General features: G+C 46.2%; 3 protein-coding genes across 3 annotated transcripts; all 3 read right to left on the reverse strand.

The window, feature by feature from the left end:
- Window positions 1–405: 405 nt before the first annotated feature.
- Window positions 406–4,263, reverse strand: GGS25DRAFT_492579 (N1221-domain-containing protein). The gene is made up of 6 exons (XM_049261200.1): window positions 3,260–4,263; window positions 3,059–3,201; window positions 2,909–2,997; window positions 2,015–2,860; window positions 1,653–1,962; window positions 406–1,601 (listed from the first exon to the last, which is right to left on the reverse strand). Exons 1-6 carry the CDS (start codon window positions 3,976–3,978, stop codon window positions 676–678), a joined length of 3,033 nt encoding a protein of 1,010 aa, XP_049117159.1. The 5' UTR covers window positions 3,979–4,263; the 3' UTR covers window positions 406–675.
- Window positions 4,264–4,396: 133 nt separating this feature from the next.
- On the reverse strand, window positions 4,397–5,661 carry GGS25DRAFT_492581 (uncharacterized protein). Its single transcript, XM_049261201.1, has 2 exons — window positions 5,442–5,661; window positions 4,397–5,383 (listed from the first exon to the last, which is right to left on the reverse strand). The coding sequence occupies exons 1-2, from the start codon at window positions 5,465–5,467 to the stop codon at window positions 4,582–4,584; spliced, it is 828 nt and encodes a 275-aa protein (XP_049117160.1). The 5' UTR covers window positions 5,468–5,661; the 3' UTR covers window positions 4,397–4,581.
- Window positions 5,662–7,659: 1,998 nt separating this feature from the next.
- Window positions 7,660–10,457, reverse strand: GGS25DRAFT_300531 (p53-like transcription factor). The gene is made up of 3 exons (XM_049257646.1): window positions 9,281–10,457; window positions 8,824–9,186; window positions 7,660–8,678 (listed from the first exon to the last, which is right to left on the reverse strand). The coding sequence occupies exons 1-3, from the start codon at window positions 10,162–10,164 to the stop codon at window positions 7,856–7,858; spliced, it is 2,070 nt and encodes a 689-aa protein (XP_049117161.1). The 5' UTR covers window positions 10,165–10,457; the 3' UTR covers window positions 7,660–7,855.
- Between the last annotated feature and the right edge of the window lie 12,184 nt (window positions 10,458–22,641).

Here is a 22,641-nt window from a genome sequence, read left to right on the forward strand (position 1 = left end):
AGGTTAGGTAGGTATTCATGCTTCCAAGGCGTCAGGCTGTGCTTCATATTGCAGTGGTTATTAAACTTACATAACTATATGTCACATACTTACATGCTAACCTACCTACCTAGGTATGCAGGTGGGTTGGCTATCCAAAAGAACTAATACCAATCTCCTAATAAGACTCCTATGCTCTGCCAAGCCCTCGTCCTATATCAACAATGCATTCACTTCACAAGTAACTACCTATAGATCTGAATTGATTGGGGTGCATAAGCTTATCCCGCTTACTATATTGTAGTATTGCGGCATTGAAAGTCGCATGCTTTCCTAGCATCACTTTGACATACTGATACATCCCAAGTCATGGGGCATTGCTAGGGTGCTATTGCTACTTAATTTACCTACCTACCTACCTACCTATGCACGACCCAAGCCAGGTGTCTGTCACTAAGATCTAAGGTCCTCTCTATACTAGGTAGGTACATAGATAGGCATGGTTTCGCGCCGGAAGTGTATGCTGGATTAATACTTTGGCTTTTAATCGGGTGCCATCGCTTGTTCATGATGCCTAAATACAAGTACCTAACGGAAGACTGCACTAATAGTTGCCAGCCTTGCTGCCAGTAGTTGACAATCAAAGATGTCCCCACCTCTTTCCGAGACATGTCGAGTTGCTCAATATACTCATGTTCAACCGTAGTTGGGAAGATTGTCCCATTCGGCATTGACATTCTCTACTTGACCGACATCAGCCCATACGTCAAGCTTCTCGAGCTCGCGCTTGAAGAAATCTTGTTCGTTACGCAATGCTTCCCTGATATCCGGTGCCATTTGGTCTGGATATCTTCTGACGTTGAACCAATGAGTCAGACTTCGCAGTGCTTGCTCCAGTGGCAGCGCTTCTTCAACTTCGGCGTCCACGTCGCTGCCTGCTAACCACTCATCCCGAAGTTCTGGCCGGCAGTGTAGGTAGATGGCAGTAATGACGCGCATGTTGCTCTGCCGCCACTTACGGCCACAGTAGGGAACTTGGTTTTTGAAAAGCTTGAGCGTATAAAGCCGTAGCTCGTTCTGTGGTACCCTGAGGGACTTGCGAATAAAGTTGGACGACTTATACTGTACCAGTAATAGATTACGATGCGCCTTATTCTTGCAAATCTTCTGCATAATTCGCAGATAGTTGATGAGAGCAAAAAAGTTACGGCGCGAGAAATCCGTAATGGGCTCCTTCGGCAGAGGGTTTATTGGATAGCCTAGTTCATCTACTTCAGGACGAGCGGGGGGTTGACCTTCAGATTGGTGGTTTGCAGCGTCGTTGTGCTCTTCGGCTACGGCTACTCGTTCTGGCGGTGATCGCCGTAGCCTAATAGGTGGCGGCGCGCATTCGTCCTCGCTTTCGTCTCCTGGGACATCCATCTCGGCTGGTTCAGGCTCAGTCTGCACCTTGTCCGTCGGGTGAGCGCGATCGTTGCAGAACTGGAAAAAGCTGTAGTCGAGGCGGTCAGTTTTGCTATCGACTACTTGCTGGATATCCTGGTGCGCAAAGAGTTTGAGGACAAGAGGGATATAATTGGAGTCCAATAGTAGCTGAGATAGATACTCAAACTTCAAGACGTCTAGAGAAAGAGTTAGCGAGCTTGAATAGAATCGTGGCTCGAGCTACATACGCGAGATTTTGAGCCACTTCATCAGCAGAAGCATAATGCCTGTAGCTGCTTTCGATTCGATTTCTCGGCATCTTGTAGCATCCAAGTCTTCCTGAGAAGGTTCGGTCCCTTCATGATTTGCCGAACTGTTAAGCGCGATCGAACTGTCTTGTGATCTATTGGTCGCAAGCCCACCATTAATACGAGGTTGGGTTCCAGGCATGGATTGTTGTTGGCTATTCATAGGCAAAACGACGGCCGCGGTGACGTTGAACAACACGCCCTTCATAAGGACGATAACTAGAGACTGTAGTTGCGGTAAAGCAGAGGACTACCAATAATTAGTCAATATCATTCAAGTGAAAACCCCCAGAGTCACTCACGTAGAAATTTTCAATGGCTTCTAGTCGTCGTCTAACATGGGAATCGACATTTGGGTCCGGGCCATAATCAATTTCAACTCCTCGAGCTTTCTTCTGTCTCTTTTCGATGGCTTCAAGGAGTTTATCATCATCGACATCGTCGCCTATAGATAAACTCTCTAGGTCTAGATCCTCAATGTCGTCATCCGAGGGGTCCCAGCCTCTCTCGAATCGTTGAAACCTTTCGCGCTCTTCCCATAATTGCCTCGTGGCGCGGGTCATCCGTACTCGTTTCGAAAATAGCTCGCCGGCTTCAAGAATGGATGCTGGCACGTCACTGCCTTCCCATCTTCGACCGACGAGGAAATCTTGCAGGCCTGCACCACCCTTGCCTCCTGCACTGTTACTGGTAGCGTCCAATGGGGGATACATGAATGGAAAATTTTGGTTTGTTTGGTAATTTTGCTTTTTGCCTCCTTTCCCACCGGCTGCAGGGGATGGTGGAGGAGAGGGCGCCGGAGTAGCGATATGAACGGGTTGATGCAAGATCGATGCCCCTCCACTCTGCGTACCTGGAGGAGCGGGGAGTATGCCGTTTGATCCGTTGTTCCGTGTGGGATGGTTAGGCAATGGGGGTAGAAGAGAGGTATTATCTGCTTCAAGTGGTATGGCCGGCTGAGGGGGAACATAGGCAGGATATTTCGAAGTAATCTCCTGCCGAAAGACGTGATAGTCTAAAGGAGTAGCCGTAATAGTGTCTTTGTCTTTGTCTTCCGTAGCCGTCTCTCTTAGGGCCTTTTTGGTTTCTTCAATCTCCTTAGTGCCGCCAAATTCAAGAAGAATCGATTTCCACAGGAGCAAAAGTGTCTATCAAGGTTAGCAGAGAACTGCGGAAACCTCTAGGAATTGTCCTACCTGAGAAGCAGGCACAATGTTGGCTTCTTGCCACCGCAACTTGGCGGAGGCAGTAAGCATAAAGGTCGTCAATTGGGGTTGTAAATTTACTACAGCCACGATTTCGGTTAGCCTACCGCCCAGTGAGGATTTCAGCGAACTAGCACTTACGGAGCTTTTCGTATACTTCCACCATGCCATCTCGATCATTCAACGTTTCTTGTATAGTCATATACATGATAGTCATTAAGTTCATAAGTTCGTCCTGTGCCTCCGCTAGGCTACTGCCTTGTGGCCGTAAAGGTTCATCTACCCTTTGCAATAATGAGCACGCAGTGTCTTATGAGCAAGCAAGAATTTGATGAAACATACCATAATATCTCATACGCACTACGTAGAGCCGTCCAGATGACTGGAATACCGTCCCATTCCGCGATGAGCTTGATACTAGACTTCATAGCGGCCAGTTGAGTAGGAGAGGCAACATTTCGAAGCTTTGTTCTGTCGCCAGGGGGAGCGCCAGCAGTATCAGACCACCGACCCAAAATAAGATATGTTAGCCGCCCTATCGCAGCAGCGCGAGTACCGGCGTCGCTAACTTTGACTCCATCTAGGGCTTGATGGATGAACATTGTTCTGATCTCATCATCAGCCTCATCCCAAGTAATTTCATCTTGCCTTGCGGCGATGTCATGCTCCCACTGCCAGTCGAAAGCTGTTTGGGCCGAGTTCAACCGATTCCACTGACAATCTTGGTACACAAACCACTCGTCGATCTCTTCGGCATGCGGTCCAGTGTCTGAATACTCGAAGTCGTACGCAGCAGCTTCTGTACGAGGGAATTCGGATACTATGCGCCTTAGCTGTGCTAGCGAGAGCGAATCGGGAGGTTGGTTGTTCGTCGGTGGAGGCTGCGCTTGAGGAGCAGGTTGTAGTTGGTTTCGCTGGAGTGGAGGTCGCATAGATTGTCGGGCTGACGTTGCAGTTGTGTTCACAGGCCCAACATCAGCAACTCCTGTGTCTGCCACGTCTACCGGGCCCTTAGATGCATCAGTGCCATCTTCGGCAGCTCTCGACCACAACGAATTCATCGTATGAGACGTTGGGGGAGGGGGGTCTTCAGAATGCAGTATTGCCTAAGGGTGCATAACGAGGGGCAGATCGTATACAGCTATACATGTCTCTCAGAGACGAAGTGTAGCTCCCAAAGAAAGAAAATAATTATGTGCTTGGAAAGGAAGGTTTAGAAATGATTGTTGTATTGATCCGGTATCGCAGGAATATTGGTGAAGCTACGTGGGTTTGCAAACGATGCAAGGTTCCAAAAGCTATGGATCTGGAGCTTGAATATTGCACAGTGAATGTTGAACTTGAAGTGGGTAGGTCGGTGAGTACTTGGGTACTTCGTTCCTGTAAGATAAGGTTGTGGCGCGAGCTTAATACACTAGCGTGCCCGCCCAATGTACTGTAAGCTGTAGCTGGAGCCTGGTATCTTTACTGCACCTGCAACTGCAACTGCAACTGCAACTGCCAATCGTGCACATGGAAATCGCAACCGTAGCCCGGTTGGTTGTGCAAGATCTAGGTACCTATGCACCAAATCATATTGCCTACTAAGTACATACATATATAGTATGGTTAGGTACATAAGTTGAATCTATCTACCGACTTGCATAGGTACCTAGGTAGTAATACTATAAACTACTATCCCTATCACTTTGCTTGGGTTCAGCGTCATCTGTTGTCCCTTGTTTCTTCTCTCGCTCCTTGGCTCTCCGTTTCAATTTCTTCTGCCTGTTTAGTCGCTGCTTCTTGTCTTTTATATGCTGCTCTCTTTCAACAAGTTGTTGCCTCATAGCTTCTAGCTGCTCCTTCTTTGCTTTCTCCCGTACCCTTAAGATAATTCTTCGCTTCTTACCCGGCCTTTTTCTCTTCTGCTTTCCAGTTTCTGTTGTCGTAGTACGACTATCAGACCTAGTCGGGGTCCCATTTCGCTTGCTCGTCTTGATACTAATAGTTTTCACCCTCCAGGGCTTTTCGAGTCCCCATCGTCTCTTTGTAGCATCTTCAAGAAGGTAGTTTGCACTCACAGCAGCCACTTGAAACTCTTTAGCCCTGGATGATAGCTCTTCGGCCAAAAAGTACGATGTAGGTCGGCTAGGGACAACAAAGGCGCCCTCGCCATCCTTTTCATTCTCTCGAAGCTTGAGCACGACTTTACGCAAAGGCTCTTCGTCTCGAAAAAGCCTGAATGTAAAGATTTCCTCTTCAGGCTTCTCGGTAGCTCCATCGTCTGCCAGAGTCTGGTTTGCATCATCTAGGACTACTTGAGATTGCGGGGCCTGCCGTGCTCCTAAATTTGCATCCGCAACGAGATCGAGGTCTAGCAAATCGGAAAATTGCAAATTCAGTTTCTCTTGTAAAGATGAGTCCCATTGGTAATCATGTGGTGCCTCTTCATCAGAGCTAGAGTTGTACAAGTCCTCCCGTCGCACTCTTTAATGTCTATTGTTAGTTGAAAAACGGTAGAAAAATGGACCATTTTCATCCATACCGTTTAGCATCTGGGACTTCGAACATAATATCGATGATATAAGGTGTCTTATGATTGACCTTTATGTACCAGGATACCTGGGTAGGGTTGATTGAAACGTTCAATGTTCAATGTATCAAGAAGGGATCTGGTTCACAGTAGTATGCCACATGGCATGTGGAAATTAAAGAGGTCCTTATTAATTGAGGCTTAAGATTGACAAGGCAGGCTTCATGTTTCTTCAAAGCTTGGACCAACATAAAACTAAGAGATCTGATCCACTCTGCTACCAACCACCAACCACCGTGGACCACTCAGGCTGCAACATTGAACCATCAGCCACCAGCCACCACCGATAACATCATGTTTTCACTAATAGCCTAGCGCTTGTTTCATGCACGTGGATGGTCAATTCTCGTCCCGACGACCTGGGACGCCGCTAATCTTAGCTGAATCTTGTCACTACCAGTCATTCTCATCCTATACACAAAAACCTCAACTCAAAAGTAGTAACGGCCGTAGGTAAGCGTTTTGTATCACCTCAGAATAAACTAGTAGTAGTGGATCATATCCCTAGTACTTACACTTCTTACTATTTTATACATAAGAAGAAGGTACCAACTTAAGTACGTAAGGCATGTCGAAAAAGAAAGAGTGACCAACAAATGCGGCCAAGCGGGTCGAAATATAAAGGGGCTTACTTAAACTTCGCATCCACTGCTTCGCTACAGACCAGGTAGGTAGGTGGTTTCTTCTTCTTCTTCTTCTTCTTCTTCTTATTCTGGACTGTCCGTTTCCTGTCTTGCTACTAGCAGCTACACACATACCCAGCACTAGTAGGCAGTTGGGCAGCAGCTTGGACACCACAACGATGAACATTTTTATTACTTCCAGTTTTATTGTCTTTTAGCTTGCTTATCTAGTATAACTATTTCCTTACTACTTGTATTTGTATTTATCACAGTAATCGTTACTTGACAACTGATGGAGCCTCACACCGACTTATTCTCTTTTTATTTCAGCTATTTTGCTATGAACCTCGAAGCGATCCGGCTAATTACTAGTACGACACCATAATCGGTGCTAGAAGATGAGGATCGCCAAAATAGGTAGAGAAAGGGCCTTAGTTTCGATAGACGGGTATCTTAGTTTGCTATGATCCCCAGCGGCTGAAAGCTGAAAACGGGCCCTAGAGCTTTGGCATCTTTATATCAGGACTGTAGGTTCTGCATCCTACAGACAAGTTAAATTACAAGTCGTGGCCTTCTAAATGGATCAGGCACGGTTAAACCCCGACATTGGGACTAGAATGACAATGCTTTTTAAGCATCCCAGCCATCATCCCCTTTGCCAACTCTGTTGCTTCACCTAAAATATCAGTTTAACTCGACTCCTGCAGTTTCAGTTGGCTTCCTGCAGGCCCCCAAACTTAAAAGACGTTGAGATGGCCGTCGTATGAGAACATCATCTCGAAGAATCGAAGAGTCTGGTCCAAGGAACTCTATCCAGATTACTTTTCTCTTCCCAAGATCCGGACAGAAAGAAACAGAGATTATTACCGGAATTGCGACGAATATCGGTATGGGGGGTTGTTCAGGCCTCCATGCTTAACTCACGATGTAGGCAAATTTTGAATAAAACCACTAATAACAACAGATTGCCACTCCAGAAATTCCGCCTACAACGTCACATGAATCCCAGTTGCAGGAAAAAAAACAACAACAATGTGACCACTCTGCCCACTTGCTCCGGGTTGTGTGACACGTAACGACGATGGTACTGTATGGTATGGTATGTATGATACGAACGAAGGGGGGGATATCGAAAAGCAAGACAAGATGGTCTCCAACTCAAAATGACAAAAAACAGGAGAAAGAGGAACCCAACTCCGGAGATCTCAATGCCGAGCCATCTCTCTGAGCGTCCAGGTGTGTCTTATACATCCAAACGATATGGCGGAGAGGGCCGCGCTCGCTATAAGCGAAAGACACGAATGAGTATCGACATGAGAAAACTACCCAGCTCACGACCGCATCAGCAGTAGTGTTTTCTTCCCAACATGGATACACGGAGACTAACCACCCATCATCTTTTACTCCTTCCCCTATGCACCGCCACTTTCACTAACCCTATACAATCCTTCATAGGGGCGTGGAATCCGAGAACATCCCACAGCCCTTTTTCTCCCCCATCAAGCCTCGAATAAGAAAAAGAGAAAGAGAAAGAGAAATCATTAAAATAATTATACAGGCGACATTATATTTCGAGTCGCGCTTTTTTTTTTACGGCAACGAGAGCTATCGTCCCCGCATTCTCTCCCATACGCACATATCCTTTCGATGCGCCAATGGTAGAGAATGCAAAACATGTTCATTTTTCGTCAAAATTTCTGTACGTCATCTTCACTTTTATTATATCTCTTACGACCAACGATTTTACGTTGGACTCCACGAGTAATGGTTCAGGGTTGAAGCATAGCTTCCGGGAGGTGGCGGGTGGTCACTTTTGCTGGGGAATGCGTAAGGCCTGCTGCTCTCACTGCCAGCGCCACCGCTGCCGTGGTATGAGTGCACGGTAGCGCTACTATGCTCGCCTGCCGTGCTCGTCCATGACGTCGAAGGCGGGTAATAGTCGCGAGGTGGTGGCTGGTGCGATGGTGGTTGTTGATGCGACTGAGAGTGGCCGCCAGCTGACGAAGAGGCGGCGCTGGTGGCACTTGTGGCAGCACCAGTATTACCGCTATCGGCGCTGTATGTCGATGCCGAGTTCAGCTCACTCGAATTGCTGTTTACGGGCACATAACCTGAAGGACCGTACCGGTACTCGGAACTGTCGTTGTTGTTATTCATGGAGCTGCTGCTAGGAACGGATTGGTGACTAGCATGGCGTGGGCTCTTTGCTGGCCGTGGGTTCGAGTCTACGTATCTCGGTACACTCAAGTTGCCATGATCCGAGCTACTACCCATCGACGTCGTCGTCACTGAAAGCTGCGGTGGGGCGGAGGTTCCCTGGACGTACGCGTACTGCGTTCGAATCGCTGGTGGTTGCTGCTCGGTCGCAGCTAGTGATAGCTGCATCGATGGCATGGAAGTCTGCATGGGCATCTCCTGCGGTTCTTGCGAATAATTCGAGGTTCCTGAAAGCGGCATCTTCTGGTACGAATCGGCTGGTATGCTCGCTGGTGGGTAGCTGGCTGTAGCTGAAGTTGGCATTCCGGAAAGGGGTAATTGGCTAGGAGGGTTCCAACTCGGGTATGAACTTGAAAATTTGTCAGCCCCTATATTCAACACGGATCAAATTACCAGGTTCCCCGTCTACCTGCCACGGTTCATTATGTACAGTTGTGGTGGTTAGGGATTCCAGGCCGTATCCTGAATTCGAAACTGGATGGGAAAAGACCTACTTGGATCGCATAGTCATTGGACTGCCAGGGAGCTTCGACGCGTTAAAGGTAAAAGCTGTCCTGGGCAGTTCCAAATTTAAGCCTCGCAGCTTTGGATCCTGAGCCTTTACACTCAAGGGACCCGCGACAATTCCGAGCCCCGTCTCAACTAAAGCCTGTCCTCGCGAGCCAGCGCTAGATCCTAGCAGGGGAATCTCCTTTCGGGCCTGGAAGTTTCGTGGACTGCGACCTCGAACCACAATGGGCGCTGTCGTGGATTCTGTCAGGACAACCTTCGATCCATTTGCCAGCGTTCCCACCACTTTTAGATGTAGCACAAAGTGCTGCTGAAGTTCTTTCCGTCTCCCGTTGTTCGCGGTCGCTCTGCAAAGTATAGGTCAGTACGGGGCTTTCTCGTCCAAAGCCTCAGTAAGCCACACGGAAAAGGGGGGGGGGCGAAAATAAGTAAGCAGCATACATTCTAAATTGCAAACGCCGCCACCCGATGGGATAAACGGCGTACTCTCCCTCTGCTTCTTGTCCATCGTCTGGGAATGGAATCAATGGTAACGAAGGCGGCTCCTGATCTGGGGTCTGTGGGAGTTCGGGAGAATTTGGCGGTGGCGTTTTCCAAGGGATAACAATGAGCCGTACAGGATGACCGTCGACCGACTCAATCGCGGAGATAGTAACCTCGGTGCTGTTCACGGGGACGGTCTCGCCCGTCTCGGGAAGAATCACGGAGAGCTGGCCTCGCGGTGTAATAAGCGAACCACTAATCTGGAATAGGTTCCTCCGGTAGCACGTCAGCTCTGGCTGTAGAATTGCGCCGTCGCTCGTGCTTGATGGCATTTCTGAAAGAAAGAACATTCCATGAAGTTGCGCCGTCAGTTCAAGCTGTTGCATTCGCCCATGCTGGTCAACTATGGTGTGCTTATCCTGGACCCTCCGGAAGGAGAGCAGCTTGTGGTCGTGGTTTACAGTGAGTTTCGATCCGTCGTCTCTTAGATCCTGCACAATCTCCTGGTACGGCGGGTGCTCGCCAGGCTGGTGCGGCCTCTTCAGGTTAGGAAAACTGTGATGCTGAGTTAGAGAAGGCTGAGGGTATCTGTCAAATCCATCGGACTCCTCCTGTGGGTATCGAGGATACGGGTAAGGGTGTTCGATGGTGGGGTGACTACTTCGTGGCCGCCCCGGATGCTGCGATGAAGTTGTCGATGAGTGCGAAAGGTTCGAGTCCATGGTATTGGAGAACCGAGTTGATAAGGGCACCGGACCGCCATAGTTCGGCCAGAGACTACTATGCACTGGCTCCGGCTTCAACTCTGCCATGGTCGCCGTCAAAGTGGTTGTGGCTGACATGAGAACCTGTGTCCCGTTCGGCTCCCAGTACCTCTCCTCGTGCGCCGCCGGCGATTAACCAACACGCTCCTATCGCTTCTTTCTATGATCTTTTTTATTTATTCCTCCTCTCCGACAAAACGATTATGCTCAAAACATCCAACTCAGCGGTAGTGCGATGGGTTGAGTGATGTTCAAGCTACTAGTTGGCTAAGTCCAAGTTCCCGTTGAAAGGCTAACACCTTGGTAGAGGCGGGAAAGTCTTTCCTTGTAAAGGTAGGTGAAGTCAGAATAAAGTGAACGTTGAAAGAAGGTAAGGTTGCAGGCCGAAGTATACTTGTATGGGATGGAACGAGATACGGTAGGATAGATGTTGCCTCTGAGGGGACTGTTTTGTGCAGCAGGTCGGCATTGTCCACTACCCTGGGGGGCACGTTTAACGGTTAACGGGTCCTAGCCAAGCGGAGGTCCAGGTCCAGGTTGAGGACAGTCAATGAGAGCGCCAGAAGTGACTTGGGGGTCGGTCTGGTACAGAGACTTTTAGTACAACTGACATGGGTTTTAGAATACAGTGCATGCAGCCCGACTGGGAAGGAGAACGGAGCTAATGGCGATCTGGCTGGGGGAAGATACAGGGCCCCCTTCAATTCTGACCGGGACTTGGTTGATAGGCCCCAGGGCAATATCGACAAGAGCTTATTTCTCCAGGCCAACGAAGTACTTTATCAAGGAACTTTTTATTTTAACTCTCTTGCAAGAACAAGATCAAGATCAAGATCAAGCAAGGAAGACGAAGACGACGTTGGATTCACTATTCCCACTCCTACATACCAAGGAAGATGAATAGGTACCTACTTCTATCGATCTACATCAAAAGCGACAAAACCAAGGTCATGATAGTTAACATATCTATGTAGGTACAGTACAGAAACATAACCAGAAGTTTACTAGACCGAGCTGAGGATATGGGAATGAATGTCGGTGCAATACTAACCTAGCTAACTAGATTGTACTGTACTTCACATTTGTACACTTGATAGACTACGCTGCCCCATAATAACCTTCATCTGTCTGCCGACTTGGACAAGGGCTAATTACAGAGGTACGTTGGCCTTTGTACTCCAACATTACACACCTCCGGCAAACAAGGGCCTGGCCACTGTGGATGAAAATGACGGCAAAGCCTTGCGTAGAGGCGTGAAGTGTGTAAGGTTAGTTACTTAGTGTATGTGTGTGTGGATGGATGGAGGGGGGACGGAGTAGGCAGGTAAAGAAGAAAATAGAGCATGGATCATATGGAGGCACGCAGAACCTATCGACAAGAGGCTAGCTCAAGAGCCATTCAAGAGCGATTTCAAAAAGAAAAGCCCCCCTTGTTAAAATAAAAAAAAAGCCCCTCCACGCAAGCTCCGTCCATCCAATGCCTGCCCTGGCCCCCAACAGGGAGGTGACTGATTAGTTACTGATTAGTTAGGAAATCCTCCGACAAGTCTTTACTAGGAGGTGCTAGAGCCTAGGAGGTAAGAGGAGGAGACCCGCTCTTTTCTAGAAAGACCGTTGGACATATCCGCCGACGAAGAGCAAGAAGGGAAAGGCGCGAAAGCATGGGGGGTTGGTGGGCAAGTCATTACGGTACAGTAAAATATTCGGTTCACGAGATTGCTTCTATGTGCCTAGTCGACCAGGGCCCCAAAGGGGGGGGGGGAGGGAGAAGGAGGGTGTGGCGGGGATCCAGTAAGCTCGCTTCGCAAAAAGCGCACATGAGTTTATTGGAGCCCTGGTTACCTTTTCTTGACGCATCTACAGTATCTTATGTCTATGTCTACTAACTATTATGTAGCACATACAAATGTAGGACTTGGTAGGTAAGTAGGTAGGTATGGATGGATGGATGGATGGAAGTATTCATACCTAATTGGGAAATACAGTAGCCTTCGTGTTCTTGTTTCTTGCGCCGGAAGGGGAGAAATAGAGAAAAAGAGAAAGGCTGCTAGTGTCGATGCCGCTGCCGCTGCCGCTAATAATGCTTGCTTGATTGCTAATGAAGCTCGTCGCCGCCTTGTTAATATCAGGCATTCTAATATAGGGGGAACTAAGATGCGATACGATAGCCTTCGGACGATGAGCCGAAACTGGATGATGGGGAGATGCAATAGAGGGCGAGACGAATGCCAATATCAAGGAATCTCGCTTGCGTGTGTCCGTTTTTTTTTCCATCTGGACGGCTTTACAGCGAGAAAGACCCGAGATGAAGGCAGGTCGAATTGTCATCAAAGGGAAGGAAGAGGATGTGTGGGCCGAGCGCGTGCAGTGCAGATAGTTACTGATAGTTACAGATACAGATACAAAGGCAGCTGGAGATGCATAGAATAATATCATTACATGATATTAGTTCAAAGTCGAACTTGTCAAAGAGCGATCCATATCACGGCAGTATTTGCAATCCATAGCTACATATGTAATAGATTATCTACATACCTAGTTAGTTAATTACTAGGTAGGTAGGTAGGTATGGCAGGTTATTATGTAGGCTGGGTAAGTAGATAGATAATCAATAGCCTTTTACATCCATAACTCCATAGTTACTATCCATCATACATATCCATACACACGCGCGTGTATCAGGTAAGGCGCAAAACACGCACACATAAGCAAGACGCAAGAGGAATATCAGGGCGGGCGGGTTCCTGAGAAAATGCGGAGGATAGCAATATACATACATACATACAGATCACGACGCATCCAGCACATTCCCGATTTGGATCAGCGTCGTCTACTGCCTACTACATACATACATACAGTACATGTACATGATCCACTGCTGGACAAACCCGGCACGCCACTTCGGAGGGCCATGTAAGCTTTTTTGGGAGGGTAGTGTAGTGTAGTGTGGTGTAGTTAGTGTACCACAGCATCTTCATCAATGTATGTGTGCGAGTGTGTGTGTGTGTGTGTGTGTGTGCAAATCATTCAATAATAGGACTTTTACAATCAAATCTAAGCATAACTACCTACCCTAACTTACATATATAGGGTACCATTTCGAGAAAGAACTGGGTCCATTATCTCTTTTTTCTTTTCCACTCAAAGCTCGCCCGCTTCTTCTTCTCATGCTGAACGTTTTAGTTAATAAGAGGTATTAAAGGAAATTCATGGATTGTATGTATGTGGCGCTTGATTGGCGGAACATTGTTGGTGAGCTCGGTAGGGAGGTAGTTAATAGTGATCAGAATATGTAGGAAGGTATGTAGAAGCGATAGGTATTGCTCAGCTACATACCTATGCCGATTAGGATACATACTCCAGAACCAGACTGGTTGATGTTCTGCGAGAAACATCATTGATGTGCAATATATACATATACATACCTCCATATGATATTATACTACATAGGTAGCTAGTTACTTGGTACCTACGAGTATGACTCTTCGTCTTCAATGCACGGCTGCGCGCCCGCCTGCCCGCCTTATGTGTCGAGTTCTTTTTAGCAAAGCAAAGCAAAGCAAAGGCAAGCAACAACCTCGCTTGCGTTTGCAGTTCAAGATTCGTCGTCTCATTCGACCCTCCTTTGCCGTGGACGGGTGCGTGCTTTGCCTTGCCTTGCCTTGCCTGCCTGCCTGTCTACCTGATGTCTTCTTTCTTTTTAAAAATAGAACTCATATTGATTACTTCTATATGTATTGTAACTGTGTTATATTATAGAAAACAACAGAAGAAAAAGGGAAAACTGTCACCCACACACACACACTCACATATGCGACCCTCCCCCCCCCCCTTCGATGTCTTGTCTCTCTCAAAAGTGAAAAGCGATGCAGGTGATATCAAAATTGTCAATGTGACGATGTTGGTGGTAGACGCCCTCCATCGTTAAACGCTTCTTTGTGATTTTGGTTCGAACGAAGGTCTTCGTTGGTGTATTATATTATATTAGTTATAGGTAGGTATATGTATGTATGTATGTATTATGTATGTATGTAAGTATTATTAATAACTAACATTGAAGTACTGTAAGTTGGATACCTACACACATGTCTATGAACACGCCTCTCTCTCTCTCCACACAGGGCCCTTGTCGTCGCTCCAGTTTCGGTTTATTTTCTAATCTGATGATAATGTTATGTATCATGTTCGTATCAACATGGTCAGTGGTTTGGTTTGGTTTGGTTTGGTTTTAAGCCAGAAACGAGTCAAACGACTAGGGGTTATTTTATTATATGCAATGTACAATAAGAAGGTACCTATAAAAAGGGAAAAATGAAGCCGGCAGATCGCGCTAAGACCCAAGATGATGATGTGTGGACTGATTTGTTACTACATAGAACTATGTACCTAGTAACTACCCTAGCCTAGGGTATGTACTATGTATTGTAGTACCGTATCTTGCGGATTCTTGCCTCCTCCTCCACACACGAAAGTGACTAATAACTATGTACATAGTAACTCTGGCTACTCTTACTATGTACCTACTAGGGCTGGCCCTTGCACAAATGGGCGGAGCGCCGAGAAGCTGACAAGGACCAGGTTGGTAACAATCCGTCAGGGGAAATGTTACCGGACATTTTCCCTTCTTTCTCTTTTTTCCCAAGCGCCATACTTTAAAGCCATACATGCCTATAAGGTACCTGTAAAGTACCCTACCTAGGGTAGGTAGATATTAGAGATACAGTAGTATTGGGAACCATACTATTATGTAGTGATGATTTCGCCGCAACATTTCCATGTATGTACTACCTATGTATGTATGACTACTAGTTACCACCACTACCACGATGACTACCAGACCACATGGTTTGGTTGCTTCCAAGCCCTTACCCCCCTTCCAAACTGGGTACATTTCACGGCAGTCAAGATTTCCCCTAGATCACAAACCACTTTACAGACTATAACATTACCAGCTGTTACTTAATACAAGATTTGTAGGTAGTTAAGTCTTGATGATACTTTCAGATGAACCATTTATTACTTGTTTTCCTATTTCCTATTTCCTATCGCCCTCTCTTTCTGGCTTTCTCTCTCTCTCGTAAACCTTGGTCGCGTCACGAGTTCAAGTCTGTATGTAAACATGCGTTCCTGAATCTGGTCAACACGAGTTTTCTCCACAACCGTTGAACATTACATAGGCAATGTAGGCATCAATGTAGGCATTAACTAAAGTACATGCGGGCATCTACATAATACATATGTACAATACATTGTAATATGTATGTTACTGTCTTAGTGTGTACAACAATACTAGAGTTGTGGATCCTGATGTCAGTATCGACGACGAAATAGGACACGGTATATCCCATTTCGGACTGGTAGGAAGCGGGACTTTGGTTCGAAGAAAGAAGTTCCCTCCCCTCTTGGACGAACGGAGACGAACGGAGCGGTCAAGGCTTCAGAGGAGCCTTACTAAAAGAGAAATGGGAGAGACGAAAGAAGAAGAAGATAGATAGATAGATAGATATTAGCCTGGTGGCGACACCAACATCGAATTTAAAAATAATACTAATACATATTCGGGTAGGTTAGATAATAAAGAGAGTGAGAGAAGGATCATCTTTTTTGGTTTCTTTAGACTCCGTACCTACAGTAGCGCATCTAATCGTTGTTTGACAGCGTCAGCGTGGCACTGACGTCGAAATAGCCCCCCCCCCCTCCCCTCCACATAATCCCCCCCTGGCGATTCTTTCTGCTAAGTAATAGCTTTTAGGGCGAGCCTAATATAAATGTACGAGATAGGGTTTATTACATAGTATTGGATTTGGGGGTCCCTTTTTCTGCGAGAGTAAGGCACCGCGGCGAGGGTTGCTTCGTGGTATGAACACCCGAGATTATCCATCCCCTCCCCTCCTTTCCTTTCAAGCTTAAACTCATCAATGTTAAAGAGAGAGAGAGAGAGAGAAGAAGAAAAAGGGGGGGCCCTGGCTTCATAGTGGTTATATGTGGTGGTTCATATACCTAAAGGTACTGAACCGAGGCAACGAACCCTTGTTCGAGTGGACAGAGCTCAACTGGGGACATATAATAATAATAATACAATACAATACATCCATGGGTTGTAGATATATGTATGTAATTATGGTATACGCTATATAAATTCAATAACAATTAAAATGGCGAATATAATATAGTTAATAGCAGCCTACTTTAAAGATGTAGATATCTTAAATTCAGATTAGTTATAACTACCCTGGGCAGTTCGAAGAACCCACGATCGCGTATAGGTAATAGACAGGGCAAGCTTCGCATCGCATACCCATCGAACAAGGTAATTAGCACAGGCATGCCTACTGGGGTTTAGGTAATTCAAGAGCTAACTATTGTATTGCGTGCCCAACTAATTCGGTGTCACTCGGTGTGTTACGCGCGTGATGGAAAAAAAGCTGTGCCTTGTGCCTCGTGTGTACCTGTCTGTGTGTGCTAACACCTCCTCTACTCTAATACTATGTATGTACCTACCTACAATACCTACGTAGTACTCCCCCCCATCCCTTCCCCCCTCGCCCCCCCCCCTAAGAAGATTGCCGTCGTCAGGCGGGATGGTAACCTCATAACCAAGATCAAGGGCTTTTGGTGGGGGTTCAACGCAAAACAGATGCTTGCTCTGCCGCGTTTCAACAGTCCAGTTGTACGGGGAGCATGTAACCCATGTGCCCCTCCTCCTCCTCCTCAACTTCTAAACCAAAGACCATAGATTGTCTTTGGCGGGCATAGGTAGGTAGGTATTGTACATTACATGCTGTACACTACCTACATACAGCCATACTTACATAGTTATACTAGATAGGTAGATAGGTACTTACTGACTTACTAGGCAAGGCAAGGCAAGGCAAGGCAAGGGTATAAGTATACTAGATAGGGTAGGGATTAGATCCCTCACGATAGGCACTATGTGGTCATTTCGGCGCCATAGCATCATCGATGTCAGATTCAACTTTTTTTCCAAGATCGACCTTACCTACCGGCACCAACAACAACAACAGCAACAACCCGTATCACGATGATCATAAAATAAGCGCGGGAAGAGATAGAGAGTTGCATGAAACTACCACCTGCAGGCTACATAGATCACCACCGTATAAGTTAGCTAGACGAAGAAAGGCTATGGAAAAAGGTTGGCTAACGAAGTTGTTGTTTTGCGATACGAGAATTTGGGGGGAAGGGGGGAAGGGGTCTGTCTGTCTCCTCCTATAAGCGTGTGTGCCTTGGTCATGAAACGCGTAGAAATACAAGTTCTAGGGGAGGATACCGTATCGTATTGTACATTATTACCCAACTATCGATGATGCGTGTGTGCGTATGTACGTACGAAAGCACTGGGTAGGTTCAGGCAGGTAGGTAGGTAACGGGTTATCGTGTCTGTCACGGCATTGTCTACCTAGACAAAAGGACCTACTGTAGGTTAGGTTAATGACAATCCATCTCGTGAGATAGATATTCCCTGCCCCAGACCAAGACCACGCGAAAGAAGATCGACTCTTGCTTTCTGGCACTTTTTTGCCGCGATCCCGGAAATTTGTCGATTGCCAATATTTCTGTCAATATGTACGTAACAGGGAACCCAAGGAAAAAAAAGAGGATTCAAGAAAAAAAAAAAAAAAAAAAAAAAGCTTGGAGCTAATAGGATATGGAGAATTTCAGAAATTCTACATATGTACGTAGTAAGACAGACTGGATAGATTTCCCATGGGCTGTCAAGGTCAAGCGCAAGCTAGCGCCTTTTGAGGCAGTACCGCCGGGCTAGCATACTCCGCTTCAGGAACGAAGATCGCCAGCTACAGCTTTAAACCTGGTCGCGTTGCAACACGATCTAGCAGCAGCAGCAGAAGCAGCAAAAGGGTTGCTTGCAAGGTATTGTACATTATGCTAACCTACCTAACCTAGCATGATGTGTAGATGTGTACGTATGTATGCGCACAGGTAGTGTAGGTAGTTAACTATAGCTAGGACACAGACTAGCCCGGCAGCCGCCCGGTCATTGCCTACTTACTATCATACCAGCATAGTTTAGTTACCTACAATACACGACACCACGACCTTTTTGATCCTCTCACGAAGGATTCCGTATGCTATACTAGTGGGAAGCTTGGCCCCCTAACCCCCTAACCTAGTCCCCTAGCCCCCCCCCCCTTGGCCTAAGCTCTCTCTGCTTCTTCAAGGTTACTAGTAGGGGTTGATGAAAAGGTGTTAGGTTTAGACCCTTTTTGTTCTTGTGTCGTCGAATCACATCCGTCCCCAAGGCCAACGCGCCATTTTATCCTGTACGACACCGAGCTGTGCCGCCACAGGGCGATTAGAGGATCTCCGTTCCCGTCAGTTGTGGTTGATGAAGGGGGGAAAGGGGGCTTGTGCGACATCGAGTCGACATGACGCAAGCATCACTGGTTTAGTTACCTAGGTAGTTAGTTAGAACGGGGACCTGACTCGAGCTTTCAGGTACGCGGAGATGGGGTGATAACTAGTTATTATGGCAGGGAGGTTAAAGTAATAGGCTAGGTTGGGTTATTAGGTAGGTAGGTAGGCTACAATAGGAGATCGCCTTGGAGTTAATTACCTAAGTAATCCACTACATTTCCATCTACATACCATCTCTCCCTTCATCTCTATAACTACCTATATCTCGATATATTATATGTATGTCTCTCTCGGTTGCCAAAGTTGGAGTGCAGGTTTTATTATTAAATATCTAGGCACCAAGAATCGCTCTACCGATTGTGGTCCTGCCTAGCCTACATGGTAATAAGGATGTGTAGCACTGAGTAGCTGACTGACTGACTGACTGACTGACCTGACAAGACCTCTTGGGTCCCCTCCTTTGCACGTCTGTCTGTATGTAATGAAACGGGGGGAGCAAGGCGGGGAGTTAGTTGGAGGGCGCAATATCATTCTCACGAGCTCTATCTCCCCTTATTGATTGATGGGGGACCCCTTTTTCTCCATCTCCCACGTATCTATCGGAGAGTTTGCGCATTTGCTACTTGCTGCTGCTGCTGCTACCACACTCCCCTTTCCCCGCCAGAGAGGGTTTAAAAAGAAATGCTTATTACAATATATAAGATTTTCGAAAAATCCCACCCCCGCTGCCCGCTGCCCGCTGCCCGCCCGCCCGCTCGCCCCATGAGGCTTGCACATGCAAGCACGCAGGGCAGGCAGGTACCCGCGCGAGCGAACTGGTCGCTGGGCTTTTTTTCTCGCTTCGCGGGGGAAAGATGTGTGGGAAAGGGGAAAAGGGGTGGGATTTTGGGTTGGGGAGGGGGACCGGGAGGGGAGGGGGGGGGGACGGCGGCCGTCTATAGTAAGCCATGCCAGCCGCCCGGCTGTCGCACGCTTGCATCCGTTTTAACGGGCTCCTTTAAGGGGCTGTTTCGTCGACTATGTACCAACAACAACAACAACATCATCGTTATACAGTTGGAGGATTGATGGATGATTGGATTTTAATATCATTTTCTCCTTTTGATTTTAGGTATTTTACTATTATTTTTTTTCTTTTCTTTGCTTTTTTGCGATCGAATTGCTGGCGATGTAGCTTACTCCTATCCCCCTCTCCCCCCTCCTCCTCCTCATGTCATACTATGGCCATGAGAAAAGGAAGAAACGAAGGAAACGTTGCGCGCAACAAGGAACAAACGAAGCGCAAAGATCAGGAAACAAACAAGAAACAAGAAAAAACGTTAGGGGGGTACGTATGTAGGTAACTAATGGATGGGGAATGGGGGAACGGATTGGTGATGGCTGCAAGCCACCATGTCCACGCCTCGTGACTGGCGGGATAATATCTGATACACCTGATACACTTTTGTCTGTGAAGAGAAGAAAAAAGTCGTGCCGAATGTCTCGGTCCTATCTGTCTTGCCTGTCTGCCTCGTGAGGAGAAGGGGAAAAACTGTGACTTGGGCAAATACGGAGTAATCAGTGTAGGTAGGTATGTAGAGATTGTAATTCACCTTATTTTTTTTTTTTTTTGGAACCTTTGAAGTTGATGAATGAGAAAGGGGAAAATGCTTAGCGCGCTTGGGATCAGGCCATACATCATTGTGATAGCCCATAGAAGAGAGAAGCGATGCGGGGCTCTCTGCATGCATGCATGTACATGATGTAGGTATGTAGGTATTCAGGTATGACTGTTTGTTCTAATATATGTCAGCTTGTAGGAGGAGGTACATCACTTGGTAATTATTGTACATACAAGTATGAGGCTATGTGTTGAGATACCTGCATCTAACCTTTCGATACACATCTAACCTGCCTGCCTACATACCTACATACATGCTGGATCTCTCACAAGCTTCGTATCCCCACCTCAGCTACCGAGGTATAGGATAGGAATACGTACTGTATATACGTATGTGTGTGTAAGGCTGCTGTGCTCGTGATGAACTCATTGCCTAGGGCTGAGACACGGATAATAGCATGCTCTCTTGTTACTCAAGCTAAAGCCAGTTTTAGCATTGTATTGAGTATTTGTACTACAAGTAACTAACTACCAACATTGAACGACACATACAATATGTAGGTACGTATGTAGAAAGAAAGAGTGTAACAAAATCTCGAATAAAAGACGGATGTGTATGTCTCGCATGACTCCCCCAGGACAGCCTTGTTCGAGCATCTCGGCGCAAGCGCCTAGTTAAGAAGGCATCAACGGCAAAGTCTCGGCCTGATTGGCTGATCTAACCCTCCATCACATATCTTGATATGGATACCTAGAAGAGGCAAAGCAGGTAAGAAGTTTAGTCAATGAAGGTTGCTCCCGCACTCGCATCCCGAACACGAACCCCCAAGTCTTGATACATAGCTACCTAATAATAATACAATACGTAAATACTTAATAATGATCATAATAATACATAAAGAAAGGCCACATATGCTTCGCTCACTCGTTCGGTTGTTACTAACCGACTAACAGATCTACCTGCCTGCCTGCCTACATACTAGCCTACTGCCTACCTATCGCCTACACCATCAGAAATAGGAAACATGAACTTTTAGCTTTTGATTATATGATTATATAAATATATGCCTCCCTAGGTATATACCTACTCTGCCGAGATATGTACTATATTTGAGACTTTCCCAACAGGGAAACCAACCAATTAGTTGGCCTCGTCTCCAAGTCGCCCGTTGTCTGCTTTAAGCTTTTCTTGCGCGCGCGCGCACCGCCAGCCTTGACGGGGGGGCCAGGTGATTATTAGGTGATTTCCTGAAATTGAAATTAGCAAGAGACGGGGTTCTATTAAAGTATGTACTTGACTACCTAGAGTCAAGTGAGGTGCTAACTATGTAGTAGGTTTATGGTTATGGTTGGATTGGAACCTGTCAAGCTGGATCTTCCCGTCGTCGTATATACTATTTAACTTTGACGCAGCCCTACAGAGAAAAGCGATGAAAAAAGCAAGCTACTATGTAAGTGCTAAACTACTATGTAACCTAAGTAGTACCTTGAGGTTAGTGAACTGCTACCTACTGTATTATTGTATCCATAGATGTAGGTACATACATCATGATACATGTCATGTTGAGTGAATCCTCCCGCAACCCCCCAGACTTTTCTATATTCCTATGTATTGTACATGTTGTTAAAGCTTAACAATCTATTGAATGTGCTTACTGAATTTGAGCCTTTCTTTAATATATCTCTCCCGTTATTGGTTTAAGATCCTAGAATATCTACATTCTCTACTTGTATGTTATAAGACTTGATATGTATTTCCTGTTGGTTAATTCTATTTCTGGTATTCTACAGTACATACATATGTAACTACATAGTATGTATTAGTGGTATCTTTGTATACATGTATTGTACTGTATCTCATATTCCCAGGTGGAGGCAGCGCAAAAGGAGATGTTATTTCCGCATCTACGCTAGTATCCACTTGAATAATTACCAAAAGGGGTAAATATCAATGTTCATGTTAATCCATTAGTTAATCCACATCTTTTTTAACTTAGCCGTACGCATACATCTCACCCCTTAACCCCTGCCCCTCTAACCCTACATACCCTTACCTAGGCTACTAACTAGCCTGCTAGGCCTGCTAGGCTTAGGAGTTTATAAAATAAAACTGACAACTCCCGATTTTAATCGCATTACCCCGCAAAAACACTACCCGCAGGATCCGAGCTTATACTTTTTCAGGTTAGATGTCTAGGGTAGTAAGGAACTAGGTCGTTATGATACCTAGTAAGTAATATGTACATGGTTAAAACATGAACATGCCATGCAGGCATTGCAGGGCTATTGCAGGGCTCTTGCAGGCAAAGAAATCGCATAGTCTTTTAAAGAGATTGCGAGATTATGAGATTGTGAGATTGCTTATCTACTTATCGAACAAGCTCCGTGCTTTCATGGGGCTATTACAGATTTAGTATACCGTGCACTATACTAGTGTACCTAGTAGTTACTTATACCTAGTACTTATACCTACCTACTAGGTATTGTATTGTACTTGTACCTAGTAATAGTATTTACAAGGTCCCCAACATTGAACTCTTCAACGTTGTCTTTTCCAA

Source organism: Hypoxylon fragiforme (assembly GCF_022984875.1).
Source record: "Hypoxylon fragiforme strain CBS 206.31 chromosome Unknown GGS25scaffold_5, whole genome shotgun sequence".
NCBI classification, from domain to species: domain Eukaryota; kingdom Fungi; phylum Ascomycota; class Sordariomycetes; order Xylariales; family Hypoxylaceae; genus Hypoxylon; species Hypoxylon fragiforme.

What these genes read in the sequence shown, in the direction of transcription:
- GGS25DRAFT_492581 (XM_049261201.1), bottom strand. Translation starts at nt 5,467, where the DNA reads ATGTTCGAAGTCCCAGATGCTAAACG. An exon ending in GAAGTCCCAGATGCTAAACG is followed by an intron (nt 5,384 to 5,441) that starts GTATGGATGAAA and finishes TAGACATTAAAG; the next exon opens with AGTGCGACGGGAGGACTTGT.
- GGS25DRAFT_492579 (XM_049261200.1), bottom strand. Translation starts at nt 3,978, where the DNA reads ATGAATTCGTTGTGGTCGAGAGCTGCCGAAGATGGCACTGATGCATCT. An exon ending in GGAAGTATACGAAAAGCTCC is followed by an intron (nt 2,998 to 3,058) that starts GTAAGTGCTAGT and finishes TCGTGGCTGTAG; the next exon opens with TAAATTTACAACCCCAATTG. An exon ending in AAGCCATTGAAAATTTCTAC is followed by an intron (nt 1,963 to 2,014) that starts GTGAGTGACTCT and finishes AATTATTGGTAG; the next exon opens with TCCTCTGCTTTACCGCAACT.
- GGS25DRAFT_300531 (XM_049257646.1), bottom strand. Translation starts at nt 10,164, where the DNA reads ATGTCAGCCACAACCACTTTGACGGCGACCATGGCAGAGTTGAAGCCG. An exon ending in CGGCGTTTGCAATTTAGAAT is followed by an intron (nt 9,187 to 9,280) that starts GTATGCTGCTTA and finishes TATACTTTGCAG; the next exon opens with AGCGACCGCGAACAACGGGA. An exon ending in CCAATGACTATGCGATCCAA is followed by an intron (nt 8,679 to 8,823) that starts GTAGGTCTTTTC and finishes CAAATTTTCAAG; the next exon opens with TTCATACCCGAGTTGGAACC.